At 40.7% G+C, this 21,589-nt stretch overlaps 2 protein-coding genes across 4 annotated transcripts in view; both read right to left on the minus strand.

Annotated features, from left to right (window-relative positions):
• The window catches only part of LOC124019883 (troponin I, fast skeletal muscle-like), a 30,146-nt gene extending 22,461 nt beyond the window's left edge, over nt 1–7,685 (minus strand). The window contains exons 1-2 of one of the 2 annotated variants that reach the window (XM_046335327.1): nt 7,664–7,685; nt 7,253–7,342 (exon numbers count right to left, since the gene is read on the minus strand). The gene's annotated coding sequence lies outside the window, so the exon portion shown is untranslated. The remainder of the gene's footprint in view (nt 1–7,252; nt 7,343–7,663) is intronic. The other variant, XM_046335326.1, reaches the window with a different exon arrangement.
• The window catches only part of LOC124019882 (troponin I, fast skeletal muscle-like), a 24,786-nt gene extending 3,636 nt beyond the window's left edge, over nt 1–21,150 (minus strand). Inside the window, exons 1-5 of one of the 2 annotated variants that reach the window (XM_046335325.1) lie at nt 20,981–21,150; nt 8,578–8,611; nt 8,384–8,420; nt 7,664–7,792; nt 7,253–7,342 (exon numbers count right to left, since the gene is read on the minus strand). In XM_046335325.1, coding sequence (XP_046191281.1) covers nt 7,253–7,342; nt 7,664–7,792; nt 8,384–8,420; nt 8,578–8,585 — 264 coding nt within the window. In that variant the 5' untranslated portion in view covers nt 8,586–8,611; nt 20,981–21,150. The remainder of the gene's footprint in view (nt 1–7,252; nt 7,343–7,663; nt 7,793–8,383; nt 8,421–8,577; nt 8,612–20,980) is intronic. The other variant, XM_046335324.1, reaches the window with a different exon arrangement.
• Nucleotides 21,151–21,589: the final 439 nt, after the last annotated feature.

A 21,589-nucleotide genomic window follows, 5' to 3' on the forward strand; every position in this document is an offset into this window, starting at 1 on the left:
AACCCCACCTCTTTATCATTACAGATCAGATATAACCCCACCTCTTTATCATTACATTATATCAGATATAACCCCACCTCTTTATCATTTACAGATCAGATATAACCCCACCTCTTTATCATTACAGATCAGATATAACCCCACCTCTTTATCATTACAGATCAGATATAAACAAACCTCTTTACCAGTATATCAGATATAACCCCACCTCTTTATCATTACAGATCAGATATAACCCCACCTCTTTATCATTACAGATCAGATATAACCCCACCTCTTTATCATTACAGATCAGATATAACCCCACCTCTTTATCAATACAGATCAGATATAACCCCACCTCTTTATCATTACAGATCAGATATAACCCCACCTCTTTATCATTACAGATCAGATATAACCCCACCTCTTTATCATTTACAGATCAGATATAACCCCACCTCTTTAGCAATACAGTATATCAGATATAACCCCACCTCTTTATCATTACAGATCAGATATAACCCCACCTCTGTATCATTACAGATCAGATATAACCCCACCTCTTTATCATTACATTATATCAGATATAACCCCACCTCTTTATCATTACAGATCAGATATAACCCCACCTCTTTATCATTACAGATCAGATATAACCCCACCTCTTTATCATTACAGATCAGATATAAACAAACCTCTTTACCAGTATATCAGATATAACCCCACCTCTTTATCATTACAGATCAGATATAACCCCACCTCTTTATCATTACAGATCAGATATAACCCCACCTCTTTATCAATACAGATCAGATATAACCCCACCTCTTTATCATTACAGATCAGATATAACCCCACCTCTTTATCATTACAGATCAGATATAACCCCACCTCTTTATCATTTACAGATCAGATATAACCCCACCTCTTTAGCAATACAGTATATCAGATATAACCCCACCTCTTTATCATTACAGATCAGATATAACCCCACCTCTTTATCATTACAGATCAGATATAACCCCACCTCTTTATCATTACATTATATCAGATATAACCCCACCTCTTTATCATTACAGATCAGATATAACCCCACCTCTTTATCATTACATTATATCAGATATAACCCCACCTCTTTATCATTACAGATCAGATATAACCCCACCTCTTTATCATTACAGATCAGATATAACCCCACCTCTTTATCATTACAGATCAGATATAACCCCACCTCTTTATCATTACAGATCAGATATAACCCCACCTCTTTATCATTACAGATCAGATATAACCCCACCTCTTTATCATTACAGATCAGATATAACCCCACCTCTTTATCAATACAGATCAGATATAACCCCACCTCTTTATCATTACAGATCAGATATAACCCCACCTCTTTATCATTACAGATCAGATATAACCCCACCTCTTTATCATTTACAGATCAGATATAACCCCACCTCTTTAGCAATACAGTATATCAGATATAACCCCACCTCTTTATCATTACAGATCAGATATAACCCCACCTCTTTATCATTACAGATCAGATATAACCCCACCTCTTTATCATTACATTATATCAGATATAACCCCACCTCTTTATCATTACAGATCAGATATAACCCCACCTCTTTATCATTACATTATATCAGATATAACCCCACCTCTTTATCATTACAGATCAGATATAACCCCACCTCTTTATCATTACAGATCAGATATAACCCCACCTCTTTATCATTACATTATATCAGATATAACCCCACCTCTTTATCATTTACAGATCAGATATAACCCCACCTCTTTATCATTACAGATCAGATATAACCCCACCTCTTTATCATTACAGATCAGATATAAACAAACCTCTTTACCAGTATATCAGATATAACCCCACCTCTTTATCATTACAGATCAGATATAACCCCACCTCTTTATCATTACAGATCAGATATAACCCCACCTCTTTATCATTACAGATCAGATATAACCCCACCTCTTTATCAATACAGATCAGATATAACCCCACCTCTTTATCATTACAGATCAGATATAACCCCACCTCTTTATCATTACAGATCAGATATAACCCCACCTCTTTATCATTTACAGATCAGATATAACCCCACCTCTTTATCATTACAGATCAGATATAACCCCACCTCTTTATCATTACAGATCAGATATAACCCCACCTCTTTATCATTACAGATCAGATATAACCCCACCTCTTTAGCAATACAGTATATCAGATATAACCCCACCTCTTTATCATTACAGATCAGATATAACCCCACCTCTTTATCATTACAGATCAGATATAACCCCACCTCTTTATCATTACATTATATCAGATATAACCCCACCTCTTTATCATTACAGATCAGATATAACCCCACCTCTTTATCATTACATTATATCAGATATAACCCCATCTCTTTATCATTACAGATCAGATATAACCCCACCTCTTTATCAATACATTATATCAGATATAACCCCATCTCTTTATCATTACAGATCAGATATAACCCCACCTCTTTATCATTACATTATATCAGATATAACCCCACCTCTTTATCATTACATTATATCAGATATAACCCCACCTCTTTATCATTACAGATCAGATATAACCCCACCTCTTTATCATTACATTATATCAGATATAACCCCATCTCTTTATCATTACAGATCAGATATAACCCCACCTCTTTATCATTACATTATATCAGATATAACCCCACCTCTTTATCATTACAGATCAGATATAACCCCACCTCTTTATCATTACAGATCAGATATAACCCCACCTCTTTATCATTTACAGATCAGATATAACCCCACCTCTTTATCATTACATTATATCAGATATAACCCCACCTCTTTATCAATACAGATCAGATATAACCCCACCTCTTTATCATTACATTATATCAGATATAACCCCACCTCTTTATCATTACAGATCAGATATAACCCCACCTCTTTATCATTACAGATCAGACATAACCCCACCTCTTTATCATTACAGATCAGATATAACCCCACCTCTTTATCAATACAGATCAGATATAACCCCACCTCTTTATCATTACAGATCAGATATAACCCCACCTCTTTATCATTACAGATCAGATATAACCCCACCTCTTTATCATTTACAGATCAGATATAACCCCACCTCTTTATCATTACAGATCAGATATAACCCCACCTCTTTATCATTACAGATCAGATATAACCCCACCTCTTTATCATTACAGATCAGATATAACCCCACCTCTTTAGCAATACAGTATATCAGATATAACCCCACCTCTTTATCATTACAGATCAGATATAACCCCACCTCTTTATCATTACAGATCAGATATAACCCCACCTCTTTATCATTACATTATATCAGATATAACCCCACCTCTTTATCATTACAGATCAGATATAACCCCACCTCTTTACCATTACATTATATCAGATATAACCCCACATCTTTATCATTACATTATATCAGATATAACCCCACCTCTTTATCATTACAGATCAGATATAACCCCACCTCTTTATCATTACAGATCAGATATAACCCCACCTCTTTATCATTTACAGATCAGATATAACCCCACCTCTTTATCATTACATTATATCAGATATAACCCCACCTCTTTATCAATACAGATCAGATATAACCCCACCTCTTTATCATTACATTATATCAGATATAACCCCACCTCTTTATCATTACAGATCAGATATAACCCCACCTCTTTATCATTACAGATCAGATATAACCCCACCTCTTTATCATTACAGATCAGATATAACCCCACCTCTTTATCATTACAGATCAGATATAACCCCACCTCTTTATCAATACAGATCAGATATAACCCCACCTCTTTATCATTACAGATCAGATATAACCCCACCTCTTTATCATTACAGATCAGATATAACCCCACCTCTTTATCATTACAGATCAGATATAACCCCACCTCTTTATCAATACAGATCAGATATAACCCCACCTCTTTATCATTACAGATCAGATATAACCCCACCTCTTTATCATTACATTATATCAGATATAACCCCACCTCTTTATCATTACAGATCAGATATAACCCCACCTCTTTATCATTACAGATCAGATATAACCCCACCTCTTTATCATTACATTATATCAGATATAACCCCACCTCTTTATCATTACATTATATCAGATATAACCCCACCTCTTTATCATTACAGATCAGATATAACCCCACCTCTTTATCATTACAGATCAGATATAACCCCACCTCTTTATCATTACAGATCAGATATAACCCCACCTCTTTATCAATACAGATCAGATATAACCCCACCTCTTTATCATTACAGATCAGATATAACCCCACCTCTTTATCATTACATTATATCAGATATAACCCCACCTCTTTATCATTACAGATCAGATATAACCCCACCTCTTTATCATTACAGATCAGATATAACCCCACCTCTTTATCATTACAGATCAGATATAACCCCACCTCTTTATCAATACAGATCAGATATAACCCCACCTCTTTATCATTACAGATCAGATATAACCCCACCTCTTTATCATTACATTATATCAGATATAACCCCACCTCTTTATCATTACAGATCAGATATAACCCCACCTCTTTATCATTACATTATATCAGATATAACCCCACCTCTTTATCAATACAGATCAGATATAACCCCACCTCTTTATTATTACAGATCAGATATAACCCCACCTCTTTATCAATACAGATCAGATATAACCCCACCTCTTTATCATTACAGATCAGATATAACCCCACCTCTTTATCATTACAGATCAGATATAACCCCACCTCTTTATCATTACAGATCAGATATAACCCCACCTCTTTATCATTACATTATATCAGATATAACCCCACCTCTTTATCATTACAGATCAGATATAACCCCACCTCTTTATCATTACAGATCAGATATAACCCCACCTCTTTATCATTACAGATCAGATATAACCAAACCTCTTTATCATTACATTATATCAGATATAACCCCACCTCTTTATCATTACAGATCAGATATAACCCCACCTCTTTATCATTACATTATATCAGATATAACCCCACCTCTTTATAATTACAGATCAGATATAACCCCACCTCTTTATCATTACATTATATCAGATATAACCCCACCTCTTTATCATTACAGATCAGATATAACCCCACCTCTTTATCATTACAGATCAGATATAACCCCACCTCTTTATCATTACAGATCAGATATAACCCCATCTCTTTATAATTACAGATCAGATATAACCCCACCTCTTTATCATTACATTATATCAGATATAACCCCACCTCTTTATCATTACAGATCAGATATAACCCCACCTCTTTATCATTACAGATCAGATATAACTCCACCTCTTTATCATTACAGATCAGATATAACCCCACCTCTTTATCATTACATTATATCAGATATAACCCCACCTCTTTATCATTACAGATCAGATATAACCCCACCTCTTTATCATTACAGATCAGATATAACCCCACCTCTTTATCATTACAGATCAGATATAACCCCACCTCTTTATCATTACATTATATCAGATATAACCCCACCTCTTTATAATTACAGATCAGATATAACCCCACCTCTTTATCATTACAGATCAGATATAACCCCACCTCTTTATCATTACAGATCAGATATAACCCCACCTCTTTATCATTACAGATCAGATATAACCCCACCTCTTTATCATTACAGATCAGATATAACCCCACCTCTTTATCAATACAGATCAGATATAACCCCACCTCTTTATCATTACAGATCAGATATAACCCCACCTCTTTATCATTACATTATATCAGATATAACCCCACCTCTTTATCATTACAGATCAGATATAACCCCACCTCTTTATCATTACATTATATCAGATATAACCCCACCTCTTTATCAATACAGATCAGATATAACCCCACCTCTTTATTATTACAGATCAGATATAACCCCACCTCTTTATCAATACAGATCAGATATAACCCCACCTCTTTATCATTACAGATCAGATATAACCCCACCTCTTTATCATTACAGATCAGATATAACCCCACCTCTTTATCATTACAGATCAGATATAACCCCACCTCTTTATCATTACATTATATCAGATATAACTCCACCTCTTTATCATTACAGATCAGATATAACCCCACCTCTTTATCATTACAGATCAGATATAACCCCACCTCTTTATCATTACAGATCAGATATAACCAAACCTCTTTATCATTACATTATATCAGATATAACCCCACCTCTTTATCATTACAGATCAGATATAACCCCACCTCTTTATCATTACATTATATCAGATATAACCCCACCTCTTTATAATTACAGATCAGATATAACCCCACCTCTTTATCATTACATTATATCAGATATAACCCCACCTCTTTATCATTACAGATCAGATATAACCCCACCTCTTTATCATTACAGATCAGATATAACCCCACCTCTTTATCATTACAGATCAGATATAACCCCATCTCTTTATAATTACAGATCAGATATAACCCCACCTCTTTATCATTACATTATATCAGATATAACCCCACCTCTTTATCATTACAGATCAGATATAACCCCACCTCTTTATCATTACAGATCAGATATAACTCCACCTCTTTATCATTACAGATCAGATATAACCCCACCTCTTTATCATTACATTATATCAGATATAACCCCACCTCTTTATCATTACAGATCAGATATAACCCCACCTCTTTATCATTACAGATCAGATATAACCCCACCTCTTTATCATTACAGATCAGATATAACCCCACCTCTTTATCATTACAGATCAGATATAACCCCACCTCTTTATCATTACATTATATCAGATATAACCCCACCTCTTTATAATTACAGATCAGATATAACCCCACCTCTTTATCATTACATTATATCAGATATAACCCCACCTCTTTATAATTACAGATCAGATATAACCCCACCTCTTTATCATTACATTATATCAGATATAACCCCACCTCTTTATCATTACAGATCAGATATAACCCCACATCTTTATCATTACAGATCAGATATAACCCCACCTCTTTATCATTACAGATCAGATATAACCAAACCTCTTTACCAGTATATCAGATATAACCCCACCTCTTTACCAGTATATCAGATATAACCCCACCTCTTTATCACTTTTGCCAACTTTGCTGCCCAGGTCGTATCTCTCCTCATCTATCACATCAATCTTCTGGTGCATCTTCTTACACAGGTCCTGTTCAGAGACAATCACAGTGACTCATAACACGAGACAGACAGCCAATGTGTTACATTACAAATGTTGTTGTTAAATGGGATATTACTAGTGTAAAATGCAATCCAATTGTACTGTTATATTGTGAAAGGAAACGATAACAACTACAACTGGCATTAGCACAGACAGCCCAATTCTGATATTTTTTTTCTACTAATAGGTCTATTGACCAATCACAGCAGGTCTTTTCATATCAAATATTTTTCAGAGCTGATTGGTCAACAGAACAATTAATGAATAAAATGATGAGAATTGCCTGTCTCAACGCAGCCGATGTGATACCTGGAGTTCTGCAATGGATCCTGTGAGCTGCAGAGGAGTGATATTTTCGCTCATGTACTGCTTCCTGTCCTCTAAAGACTGGGCTTCCTCTTCCGCTATCAGTTCCTGGGCGATCTGGAGCATCAGGCTCTGGGGGACGGCAACAACACAGAAACCTTCTTTTTTTTACGTATTTGAAAGATGAATTACCTGAAGCATTTTACAGACATTTACATGACATTTATATTTCAATTGGAGTGTTGATCTAGTTACGGTAGAAGGGTTGAATCCTAAGAAACCTGCCTACACACAGCTGGAAGTACCATACCAACATAGTTACTGTGGTAGGTCAAAGCTCTGTGCTGGAAAACCTTGGTAGAACATGGGTGGAATAGGCATTGCGGTGCTCATGTGAATCACTGTTTTTCAGCTTCAGACCAATGCCTATTCTCACTTAAAATGTAGTTTTTTTTGTTTTTAAAATAGTCAAGTCTTACTAAGGGAAAGGCCTCAAAGCAGTGATTGTCTTTTATATTTTTGATTTGTTAATATAACATTTGTTATCAAAAAGTGGTTGGATTGTTTGTGAAAAAAATAGTGCAAATCACAAGTGGTATTTTTGTCATAATGTTTAAGAGGTAAGAGATCTCTAAGCTGTTTATATAAGATCTCTGTTGAGTCACGAACTGGATAGAATCTTCGAGAGGTCATGAAGAAGTCATGGAAGTTGCCGTTGGTTACCTTCAGATGATGCTTGCGGCTCGATGACATCTTTTTCCTGTCAGAAAGAGTGAGTAAAATTAATGTCATTCTCTTGTTGTTCAGGAACAGGTATGATCATTTTGTTGCATTTTGTGAAATAAATACAATTCTGGATATATGCAAAAAAATATTCTGTAAACTTTTTCCTAATGTTGAAATCCACTTTTACTCACTCAGACATGATGTCTGTTTGGTCTTTTCACCGTTCTGAGGAAGAAGTAAAAACACTACAGTTAAATTATATTCTGCTGGTTTTTTAACAGTGAATTCCATCCAATGAAAAACGAGACAAAGTTGTACGGCAGCCATGACACACACAAGCCAGTTCCAAGAAAGATCCCCTGTCACGTTCCTTGTTCCTTTACTTAACAACCAAATCAGCAAATCAAATGGATTTATAAAGCCCTTCGTACATCAGCTGATATCTCAAAGTGCTGTACAGAAACCAAAGCCTAAAACCCCAAACAGCAAGCAATGCAGGTGTAGAAGCACGGTGGCTAGGAGAAACTCCCTAGAAAGAAACCTAGAGAGGAACCAGGCTATGTGGGATGGCCAGTCCTCTTCTGGCTGTGCAGGGTGGAGATTAGAAACCTGGAGAGGAACCAGGCTATGTGGGGTGGCCAGTCCTCTTCTGGCTGTGCAGGGTGGAGATTAGAAACCTGGAGAGGAACCAGGCTATGTGGGGTGGCCAGTCCTCTTCTGGCTGTGCAGGGTGGAGATTAGAAACCTAGAGAGGAACCAGGCTCCGAGGGGTGGCCAGTCCTCTTCTGGCTGTGCAGGGTGGAGATTAGAAACCTAGAGAGGAACCAGGCTATGTGGGGTGGCCAGTCCTCTTCTGGCTGTGCAGGGTGGAGATTAGAAACCTAGAGAGGAACCAGGCTATGTGGGGTGGCCAGTCCTCTTCTGGCTGTGCATGGTGGAGATTAGAAACCTAGAGAGGAACCAGGCTATGTGGGGTGGCCAGTCCTCTTCTGGCTGTGCAGGGTGGAGATTAGAAACCTAGAGAGGAACCAGGCTATGTGGGGTGGCCAGTCCTCTTCTGGCTGTGCATGGTGGAGATTAGAAACCTAGAGAGGAACCAGGCTATGTGGGGTGGCCAGTCCTCTTCTGGCTGTGCAGGGTGGAGATTATAAACCCAGAGAGGAACCAGGCTATGTGGGGTGGCCAGTCCTCTTCTGGCTGTGCAGGGTGGAGATTATAAACCTAGAGAGGAACCAGGCTATGTGGGGTGGCCAGTCCTCTTCTGGCTGTGCAGGGTGGAGATTAGAAACCTAGAGAGGAACCAGGCTATGTGGGGTGGCCAGGCCTCTTCTGGCTGTGCAGGGTGGAGATTAGAAACCTAGAGAGGAACCAGGCTATGTGGGGTGGCCAGTCCTCTTCTGGCTGTGCAGGGTGGAGATTAGAAACCTAGAGAGGAACCAGGCTATGTGGGGTGGCCAGTCCTCTTCTGGCTGTGCAGGGTGGAGATTAGAAACCTAGAGAGGAACCAGGCTATGTGGGGTGGCCAGTCCTCTTCTGGCTGTGCAGGGTGGAGATTAGAAACCTAGAGAGGAACCAGGCTATGTGGGGTGGCCAGTCCTCTTCTGGCTGTGCAGGGTGGAGATTAGAAACCTAGAGAGGAACCAGGCTATGTGGGGTGGCCAGTCCTCTTCTGGCTGTGCCGGGTGGAGATTAGAAACCTAGAGAGGAACCAGGCTATGTGGGGTGGCCAGTCCTCTTCTGGCTGTGCCGGGTGGAGATTAGAAACCTAGAGAGGAACCAGGCTATGAGGGGTGGCCATTCCTCTTCTGGCTGTGCAGGGTGGAGATTAGAAACCTAGAGAGGAACCAGGCTATGTGGGGTGGCCAGTCCTCTTCTGGCTGTGCAGGGTGGAGATTATAAACCTAGAGAGGAACCAGGCTATGTGGGGTGGCCAGTCCTCTTCTGGCTGTGCCGGGTGGAGATTATAAACCTAGAGAGGAACCAGGCTATGTGGGGTGGCCAGTCCTCTTCTGGCTGTGCAGGGTGGAGATTAGAAACCTAGAGAGGAACCAGGCTATGGGGGGTGGCCAGTCCTCTTCTGGCTGTGCAGGGTGGAGATTAGAAACCTAGAGAGGAACCAGGCTATGAGGGGTGGCCAGTCCTCTTCTGGCTGTGCAGGGTGGAGATTATAAACCTAGAGAGGAACCAGGCTCCGAGGGGTGGCCAGTCCTCTTCTGGCTGTGCAGGGTGGAGATTAGAAACCTAGAGAGGAACCAGGCTCCGAGGGGTGGCCAGTCCTCTTCTGGCTGTGCAGGGTGGAGATTAGAAACCTAGAGAGGAACCAGGCTATGAGGGGTGGCCAGTCCTCTTCTGGCTGTGCAGGGTGGAGATTATAAACCTAGAGAGGAACCAGGCTATGAGGGGTGGCCAGTCCTCTTCTGGCTGTGCAGGGTGGAGATTATAAACCTAGAGAGGAACCAGGCTATGAGGGGTGGCCAGTCCTCTTCTGGCTGTGCAGGGTGGAGATTATAAACCTAGAGAGGAACCAGGCTATGTGGGGTGGCCAGTCCTCTTCTGGCTGTGCAGGGTGGAGATTAGAAACCTAGAGAGGAACCAGGCTATGGGGGGTGGCCAGTCCTCTTCTGGCTGTGCAGGGTGGAGATTAGAAACCTAGAGAGGAACCAGGCTATGAGGGGTGGCCAGTCCTCTTCTGGCTGTGCAGGGTGGAGATTAGAAACCTAGAGAGGAACCAGGCTATGAGGGGTGGCCAGTCCTCTTCTGGCTGTGCAGGGTGGAGATTAGAAACCTAGAGAGGAACCAGGCTATGAGGGGTGGCCAGTCCTCTTCTGGCTGTGCAGGGTGGAGATTAGAAACCTAGAGAGGAACCAGGCTATGTGGGGTGGCCAGTCCTAGTCTCAAATGATCATAATACAACTTCCTCCTCCAAACGGCCAGAGTGGTGGATCAGATTACTATCGCTGCGTTTACACATGCAGCCCAATTCTGATCCTTTTTTCCCCCACTTATTGATCTTTTGACCAATCAGATCAACTCTTTAAACCAATCAGATCAACTCTTTAGCCAATAGTTAGGCAAAAGCTCAGAATTGTTCTGCCTGTGTAAAGGCAGCCGTTGTGGCTGTTGTCTAATCCCCTCACTCCCCGTGGTGGTGTGTTTAAAACACTACACCAGTCCACAGTTTTGTGTGCATACTGCCACCTGGTGAGAAGTTTGTGAAAAGTCAACAAATCCAAGAATATGCCTTTTTGCCTCCCATATGGCACCCTATTCCCTATATAGTGCACTACTTTTTACCAGAGTCCAATGACATTCTATTCCCTATACAGTGCACTACTTTTGACCAGGGCCTGTGCGCTATATAGGGAATAAAGTGCCATTTGGGATGCAGGCCTGGAGCCTTCTAGAAGAGATTTCTGTCAGATCTCAATTACACAATAAGAGAGAGTACTAAAAACAGCCTCCATAAAATCTATCAACAGCCAACTATTAAAGACATGACATGACGGCTTGTGGTGAATCTACTGAGTCACTAGACTACATTAGATTCAGTTCTAGATTATCAATCAACCCAACAAGCAAAACAGCTTACAGTTATCTGCTGCCAATGACTGGAACGAATTGCAAAAATCACTGAAGTTGGAGACATATCTCCCTCACTAACTTTAAGCGTCAGCTGTCAGAGCAGCTTACTGTACACAGCCCATCTGTAAATAGCCCATCCAACCTACCTACCTCATCCCCATATTTATTTTCTGCTCTTTTGCACACCAGTATTTCCACTTGCACATCCTCATCTGTACATATATCACTACAGTGTAAATTGCTAAATTGTAATTACTTCGCCACTATTGGCGTATTTATTGCCTTACCTCCTTACTTCATTTGCACAAACTGTGTATAGATTTTTCTATTGTGTTATTGACTGCACGTTTGTTTATCCCATGTGTAACTCTGTGATTGTTGTTTTTGTCGCACCTGGTTAAATAAAAGTGAAATATATATATATATGTTTTTTAAACTCCCAATCACAGCCGGTTGTGATACAGCCAGGAAGAGTCTATGCCTCCCCCAGCGACCACTATGTTACAAAGTCTTCATCATCATCATCATCATCAAGTATAACATAAAGCAAAAAGGTTGGACGTAAAGTAGCCAATGTGTTACGTCACTAAATCATGTATTTTCTATTGGAATTGTACATGTATGTTTTCTATCATTTTTCTGTCAACTGACATTACAGTGGACAATACATGAAAACACTGAGAGACACGGGGAATGAGACGAGCGGCTAAGTTTAGCTATACGTCTCCTGACTGACATTAAGATCTGATACTGTGTGAGGTATCAGCGGTTCTCACCACGACTTGGCTGTTACAGACAGAAACAAACAACCTTCAGCCAGGACACGTTCCCAAGTGCCTAAGATTTGTCCTGAAGGTCTTCAACTTCAAAGAGGAAATTAATGTTCCTATTCACTGTAATGCTTGGATTATTACTGAGTATTACTGACTATTACTGACTATCACTGAGTATCACAGAGTATCACTGAGTATCACTGAGTATTATTGAGTATTACTGACTATTACTGACTATTACTGATTATTACCGACTATTACTGACTATTACTGACTATTACTGACTATTACTGATTATTACTGACTATTACTGACTATTACTGACTATTACTGACTATAACTGACTATAACTGACTATTACTGACTATTACTGACTATTACCGACTATTACTGACTATTACTGACTATTACTGATTATTACCGACTATTACCGACTATTACTGACTATTACTGATTATTACCAACTATTACTGACTATTACTGAGTATTACTGAGTATCACTGAGTATCACTGACTATTGCTGACTATTACTGATTATTACCGACTATTACTGACTATTACTGACTATTACTGGCTATTACTGATTATTACTGACTATTACTGACTATTACTGACTATTACTGACTATAACTGACTATTACTGACTATTACTGACTATTACCGACTATTATTGACTATTACTGACTATTACTGATTATTACCGACTATTACTGACTATTACTGATTATTACCGACTATTACTGACTATTACTGAGTATTACTGAGTATCACTGAGTATTACCTACTATAACTGACTATTACTGACTATTACCTACTATAACTGACTATTACTGAGTATTACTGAGTATTACTGACTATTACCTACTATAACTGACTATTACTGACTATTACTGACTATTACTGTGTATTACTGACTATTACTGAGTATTACTGACTATTACTGAGTATTACTGACTATTACTGAGTATTACTGAGTATTACTGAGTATTACTGAGTATTACTGAGTATTACTGAGTATTACTGACTATTACTGAGTATTACTGACTATTACTGAGTATTACTGAGTATTACTGACTATTACTGACTATTACTGAGTATTACTGAGTATTACTGACTATAACTGACTATTACTGAGTATTACTGACTATTACTGACTATAACTGACTATTACTGACTATTACTGACTATTACTGACTATTACTGACTATTACTGAGTATTACTGACTATTACCTACTATAACTGACTAATACTGAGTATTACTGAGTATTACTGACTATTACCTACTATAACTGAGTATTACTGACTATTACTGAATATTACTGACTATTGCTGAGTATTACTGACTATTACTGACTATTACTGAGTATTACTGACTATTACTGACTATAACTGACTATTACTGACTATTACTGACTATTACTGAGTATTACTGAGTATTACTGACTATTACCTACTATAACTGACTATTACTGAGTATTACTGAGTATTACTGACTATTACCTACTATAACTGAGTATTACTGACTATTACTGAGTATTACTGAGTATTACTGAGTATTACTGACTATTACTGAGTATTACTGAGTATTACTGACTATTACTGAGTATTACTGACTATAACTGACTATTACTGAGTATTACTGAGTATTACTGACTATTACTGACTATAACTGACTATTACTGACTATTACCTACTATAACTGACTATTACTGAGTATTACTGAGTATTACTGACTATTACCTACTATAACTGAGTATTACTGACTATTACCTACTATAACTGAGTATTACTGATTATTACTGACTATTACTGACTATTACCGAGTATTATTGACTATTACCAACTATTACCGAGTATTACCGAGTTTTGCCGAGTATTACTGCGTATTACTGAGTATTACCGAGTATCACGGAGTATTACCAAGTTTTGCCAAGTATTACTGAGTATTACCGAGTATTACTCTACAGACCCGACAGGCTGTCACGTTGTCACTGTTTTGTGATCATAAGAATAAAATAGAAAATACATGTCATTTAAATAGATCACTAAACAATAGATATGACTTTTAAAAAATGTATAGTGAAACACCAGGGATATGAAGCCAGAACCACAGATAGCCTACATATGTTAGTGAACCACAGATAGCCTACGTATGCTAGTGAACCACAGATAGCCTACGTATGCTAGTGAACCACAGATAGCCTACGTATGCTAGTGAACCACAGATAGCCTACATATGTTAGTGAACCACAGATAGCCTACGTATGCTAGTGAACCACAGATAGCCTACGTATGCTAGTGAACCACAGATAGCCTACGTATGTTAGTGAACCACAGATAGCCTACGTATGCTAGTGAACCACAGATAGCCTACGTATGTTAGTGAACCACAGATAGCCTACGTATGTTAGTGAACCACAGATAGCCTACGTATGTTAGTGAACCACAGATAGCCTACGTATGTTAGTGAACCACAGATAGCCTACGTATGCTAGTGAACCACAGATAACCTACGTATGTTAGTGAACCACAGACAGCCTACGTATGTTAGTGAATCACAGATAGCCTACGTATGCTAGTGAACCACAGATAGCCTACGTATGTTAGTGAACCACAGATAGCCTACGTATGTTAGTGAACCACAGATAGCCTACGTATGTTAGTGAACCACAGATAGCCTACGTATGTTAGTGAACCACAGATAGCCTACGTATGTTAGTGAACCACAGATAGCCTACGTATGTTAGTGAATCACAGATAGCCTACGTATGCTAGTGAACCACAGATAACCTACATATGTTAGTGAACCACAGATAGCCTACGTATGTTAGTGAACCACAGATAACCTACGTATGTTAGTGAATCACAGATAGCCTACGTATGCTAGTGAACCACAGATAACCTACATATGTTAGTGAACCACAGATAGCCTACGTATGTTAGTGAACCACAGATAACCTACGTATGTTAGTGAACCACAGATAGCCTACGTATGTTAGTGAACCACAGATAGCCTACGTATGTTAGTGAACCACAGATAGCCTACGTATGTTAGTGAACCACAGATAGCCTACGTATGTTAGTGAACCACAGATAGCCTAAGTATGTTAGTGAACCACAGATAGCCTACGTATGTTAGTGAACCACAGATAGCCTACGTATGTTAGTGAACCACAGATAGCCTATGTATGCTAGTGAACCACAGATAGCCTACGTATGTTAGTGAACCACAGATAGCCTACGTATGTTAGTGAACCACAGATAGCCTATGTATGTTAGTGAACCACAGATAGCCTACGTATGCTAGTGAACCACAGATAGCCTACGTATGCTAGTGAACCACAGATAGCCTACGTATGCTAGTGAACCACAGATAGCCTACGTATGTTAGTGAATCACAGATAGCCTACGTATGTTAGTGAACCACAGATAGCCTACGTATGTTAGTGAACCACAGATAGCCTACGTATGTTAGTGAACCACAGATAGCCTACGTATGTTAGTGAACCACAGATAGCCTACGTATGTTAGTGAACCACAGATAGCCTACATATGTTAGTGAACCACAGATAGCCTACGTATGTTAGTGAACCACAGATAGCCTACGTATGCTAGTGAACCACAGATAGCCTACGTATGTTAGTGAACCACAGATAGCCTACGTATGTTAGTGAACCACAGATAGCCTACGTATGTTAGTGAACCACAGATAGCCTACGTATGCTAGTGAACCACAGATAGCCTACGTATGTTAGTGAACCACAGATAGCCTACGTATGTTAGTGAACCACAGATAGCCTACGTATGTTAGTGAACCACAGATAGCCTACGTATGTTAGTGAACCACAGATAGCCTACGTATGTTAGTGAACCACAGATAGCCTACGTATGTTAGTGAACCACAGATAGCCTACGTATGTTAGTGAACCACAGATAGCCTACATATGCTAGTGAACCACAGATAGCCTACGTATGTTAGTGAACCACAGACAGCCTACGTATGTTAGTGAACCACAGATAGCCTATGTATGTTAGTGAACCACAGATAGCCTACGTATGTTAGTGAACCACAGATAGCCTACGTATGCTAGTGAACCACAGATAGCCTACGTATGTTAGTGAACCACAGATAGCCTCCGTATGTTAGTGAACCACAGATAGCCTACGTATGTTAGTGAACCACAGACAGCCTACGTATGCTAGTGAACCACAGATAACCTACATATGTTAGTGAACCACAGATAGCCTACGTATGCTAGTGAACCACAGATAGCCTCCGTATGCTAGTGAACCACAGATAGCCTACGTATGCTAGTGAACCACAGATAGCCTACGTATGTTAGTGAACCACAATCTATTTTCTAATCAAACATATCAACACAGACAATATGTCTTACAGGGCCCATATTTAAAACGCACCCCCTGGGGTATAACTTTATAGGCTTGAGTGTCGGTGTTGATGAGGTCTTTGGCCCCAGTTGGTGGACGGGGCCAGAGGCAGGTGGGATGGTAGCATCCTCAGATTGTAAATGAATCATGTCTGCAGGACATCTGGTGTCACCTCAGTGAGATAAACCAACCTAAAGGAAAACTATCCCATGAATCTACTCTGATTCAGGGGTACGCTGTCTGTATCATCTGTCATTAATATGAATCTACTCTGATTCAGGGGTACGCTGTCTGTATAATCTGTCATTAATATGGATCTACTCTGATTCAGGGATAGGCTGTCTGTATCATCTGTCATTAATATGGATCTAATCTGATTCAGGGATAGGCTGTCTGTATCATCTGTCATTAATATGGATCTACTCTGATTCAGGGATAGGCTGTCTGTATCATCTGTCATTAATATGGATCTAGTCTGATTCAGGGATACGCTGTCTGTATCATCTGTCATTAATATGGATCTAATCTGATTCAGGGATAGGCTGTCTGTATCATCTGTCATTATTATGGATCTACTCTGATTCAGGGATACGCTGTCTGTATCGTCTGTCATTAATATGGATCTACTCTGATTCAGGGATAGGCTGTCTGTATCATCTGTCATTAATATGGATCTAGTCTGATTCAGGGATACGCTGTCTGTATCATCTGTCATTAATATGGATCTACTCTGATTCAGGGATAGGCTGTCTGTATCATCTGTCATTAATATGGATCTAGTCTGATTCAGGGATACGCTGTCTGTATCGTCTGTCATTAATATGGATCTAGTCTGATTCAGGGATAGGCTGTCTGTCATTAATATGGATCTAGTCTGATTCAGGGATAGGCTGTCTGTCATTATTATGGATCTAGTCTGATTCAGGGATAGGCTGTCTGTCATTAATATGGATCTAGTCTGATTCAGGGATAGGCTGTCTGTATCGTCTGTCATTAATATGGATCTAGTCTGATTCAGGGATACGCTGTCTGTATCGTCTGTCATTAATATGGATCTAGTCTGATTCAGGGATAGGCTGTCTGTCATTAATATGGATCTAGTCTGATTCAGGGATAGGCTGTCTGTCATTATTATGGATCTTGTCTGATTCAGGGATAGGCTGTCTGTCATTAATATGGATCTAGTCTGATTCAGGGATAGGCTGTCTGTATCATCTGTAATTAGTACATTGATTTGTCGTTATGATCAGAAAATGTGCTCACATTGAAATGCTTTTTCCTAATTGACTTTTGACATTTGGGGAATTTGGTTCACTGTGACATCTCAGATATAATTGTAAACACTAAGAGGATATGTAAATGTCTGAGAGGTTCCCATCCATCATTGTCATTATTAATCACAAAAGATGGCGTGCCTTTAAAATGCCTATAACCTTTAATAATGCATGGGTCCACATCCTGCTTCACGTACACGAGGATACACAAGACACTGTGGACTTCAGACCCAAACCCTTTCTGACAATGAATGAATGCATTGTATTATGACAGACGTTGTCTGATCTCTTGTTGGATTCATACACTTCACACATGAATATCAACATTCCCCAACACACAGTTAACCAATTAACCAATCAGATACATTATGAGGTAGAGAGTGGAAAATACCTTGATGAAGGAATCGTTTTGGTATTTAACAATTAAATGGAGATTTTTCTCGTCAAGCGTCCATTATGCTACTAACAGAAGCTCTAACAGCAACAACTGACAGAAACCCAGGACTCCATTAGTTCAGGTGACCACGGCTCATTCCTCATGTTATCACCTCGTCATGACCAAACCTAGGACTCCATTAGTTCAGGTGACCATGGTTCAGTCCTCATGTTATCACCTCATCATGACCAAATACAGAAACCCAGGACTCCATTAGTTCAGGTGACCACGGCTCATTCCTCATGTTATCACCTCATCATGACCAAACACAGAAACCCAGGACTCCATTAGTTCAGGTGACCACGGCTCATTCCTCATGTTATCACCTCATCATGACCAAACACAGGACTCCATTAGTTCAGGTGACCACGGCTCATTCCTCATGTTATCACCTCATCATGACCAAACACAGAAACCCAGGACTCCATTAGTTCAGGTGACCACGGCTCATTCCTCATGTTATCACATCATCATGACCAAACACAGAAACCCAGGACTCCATTAGTTCAGGTGACCACGGCTCATTCCTCATGTTATCACCTCATCATGACCAAACACAGAAACCCAGGACTCCATTAGTTCAGGTGACCACGGCTCATTCCTCATGTTATCACCTCGTCATGACCAAACACAGAAACCCAGGACTCCATTAGTTCAGGTGACCACGGCTCATTCCTCATGTTATCACCTCATCATGACCAAACACAGAAACCCAGGACTCCATTAGTTCAGGTGACCACGGCTCATTCCTCATGTTATCACATCATCATGACCAAAACCACCAAACACAGAAAACAGGTGTTCCAGACCAGAGCAATGCTAGTGTTCCCACTTCCAGTGGTACTATAGCTCAACTAAGACAAGGACACAAACTCATCTCAAACACACACACAGAGAGGGGCTCAGCTATGAGTTAATTAATGATAGACATTTATGGTTCACACGTTCAGCGTACCATAGTTGAACTAGGACAGGGGAAAGACAACACACACACACAGAACAGAGAGGATCAGACAGACCAGAGAGGATCAGACAGACCAGAGAGGATTAAACAGAACAGGGAGGATCAGACAGACCGGAGAGGATCAGACAGACTGGAGAGGATCAGACAGACTGGAGAGGATCAGACAGACCGGAGAGGATCAGACAGACTGGAGAGGATCAGACAGAACAGAGATGATCAGACAGAACAGAGAGGATCAGACAGAACAGAGAGGATCAGACAGAACAGAGAGGATCAGACAGAACAGAGAGGATCAGACAGACTGGAGAGGATCAGACAGACAGACCAGAGAGGATCAGACAGAACAGAGAGGATCAGACAGAACAGAGAGGATCAGACAGACAGACCAGAGAGGATCAGACAGAACAGAGAGGATCAGACAGACAGAACAGAGAGGATCAGACAGAACAGAGAGGATCAGACAGACAGAACAGAGAGGATCAGACAGAACAGAGAGGATCAGACAGAACAGAGAGGATCAGACAGACAGACCAGAGAGGATCAGACAGACCAGAGAGGATCAGACAGAACAGAGAGGATCAGACAGACAGACCAGAGAGGATCAGACAGACCAGAGAGGATCAGACAGAACAGAGAGGATCAGACAGACAGACCAGAGAGGATCAGACAGAACAGAGAGGATCAGACAGACAGAACAGAGAGGATCAGACAGAACAGAGAGGATCAGACAGAACAGAGAGGATCAGACAGAACAGAGATGACCAGAGTGGATCAGACAGACCAGAGAGGATCAGACAGAACAGAGAGGATCAGACAGACCAGAGAGGATCAGACAGGATCAGACAGAACAGAGAGGATCAGACAGACCAGACAGGATCAGACAGAACAGAGATGATCAGACAGAACAGAGAGCATCAGGCAGACCAGAGAGGATCAGGCAGGATCAGGCAGATCAGAGAGGATCAGGCAGATCAGAGAGGATCAGACAGATCAGAGAGGATCAGACAGAACAGAGAGGATCAGACAGATCAGAGAGGATCAGACAGAACAGAGAGGATCAGGCAGACCAGAGAGGATCAGGCAGATCAGAGAGGATCAGGCAGACCAGAGAGGATCAGACAGACCAGAGAGGATCAGACAGACCGGAGAGGATCAGACAGAACAGAGAGGCTCACCTATGAGTTAATCCGGCCAACAGGGCAGTAGTGGTACAGAACGTGAGACTGCAGTGGCAGAGAGGTGGGCTGCGGTGGGTGGCTGTAACGCAGCCCTGGACAGACGGTTGTTTTAATGCTGTCCAGTGATGCCTCAGCACTATCCTGCCTAACTCTTTATGGACTTGGAGACCAACCCAGACCAATGGGCCGACACTCTTCTGAAAGTCTATCTCACCCCCCCAGTGCCCCCACACTGCCCCTCCACTCCCCAGTGCCCCCACCCTGCCCCTCCACTACCTAGTGCCCCCCTCCCCACCCTGCCACCCACCCCCAGTTCCCCCACCATGCCACCCTCTCCCTCAGGCACAGACTCCTACCCATCCCTTGACTTGGCAGGCTGCAGCCACTCTGCCCTCAGGATCCCTTCATATAAATAACCCCAGGCTTCAAGACTGTTATTGTTATTTTATGACTTATTGACAGAGTACTGCCCCCTGCCTGTCTGACAGAGTACTGCCCCTGCCTGTCTGACAGAGTACTGCCCCTGCCTGTCTGACAGAGTACTGCCCCCTGCCTGTCTGACAGAGTACTGCCCCCTGCCTGTCTGACAGAGTACTGCCCCCTGCC

Source organism: Oncorhynchus gorbuscha, unplaced genomic scaffold (assembly GCF_021184085.1).
Source record: "Oncorhynchus gorbuscha isolate QuinsamMale2020 ecotype Even-year unplaced genomic scaffold, OgorEven_v1.0 Un_scaffold_714, whole genome shotgun sequence".
NCBI lineage: Eukaryota > Metazoa > Chordata > Actinopteri > Salmoniformes > Salmonidae > Oncorhynchus > Oncorhynchus gorbuscha.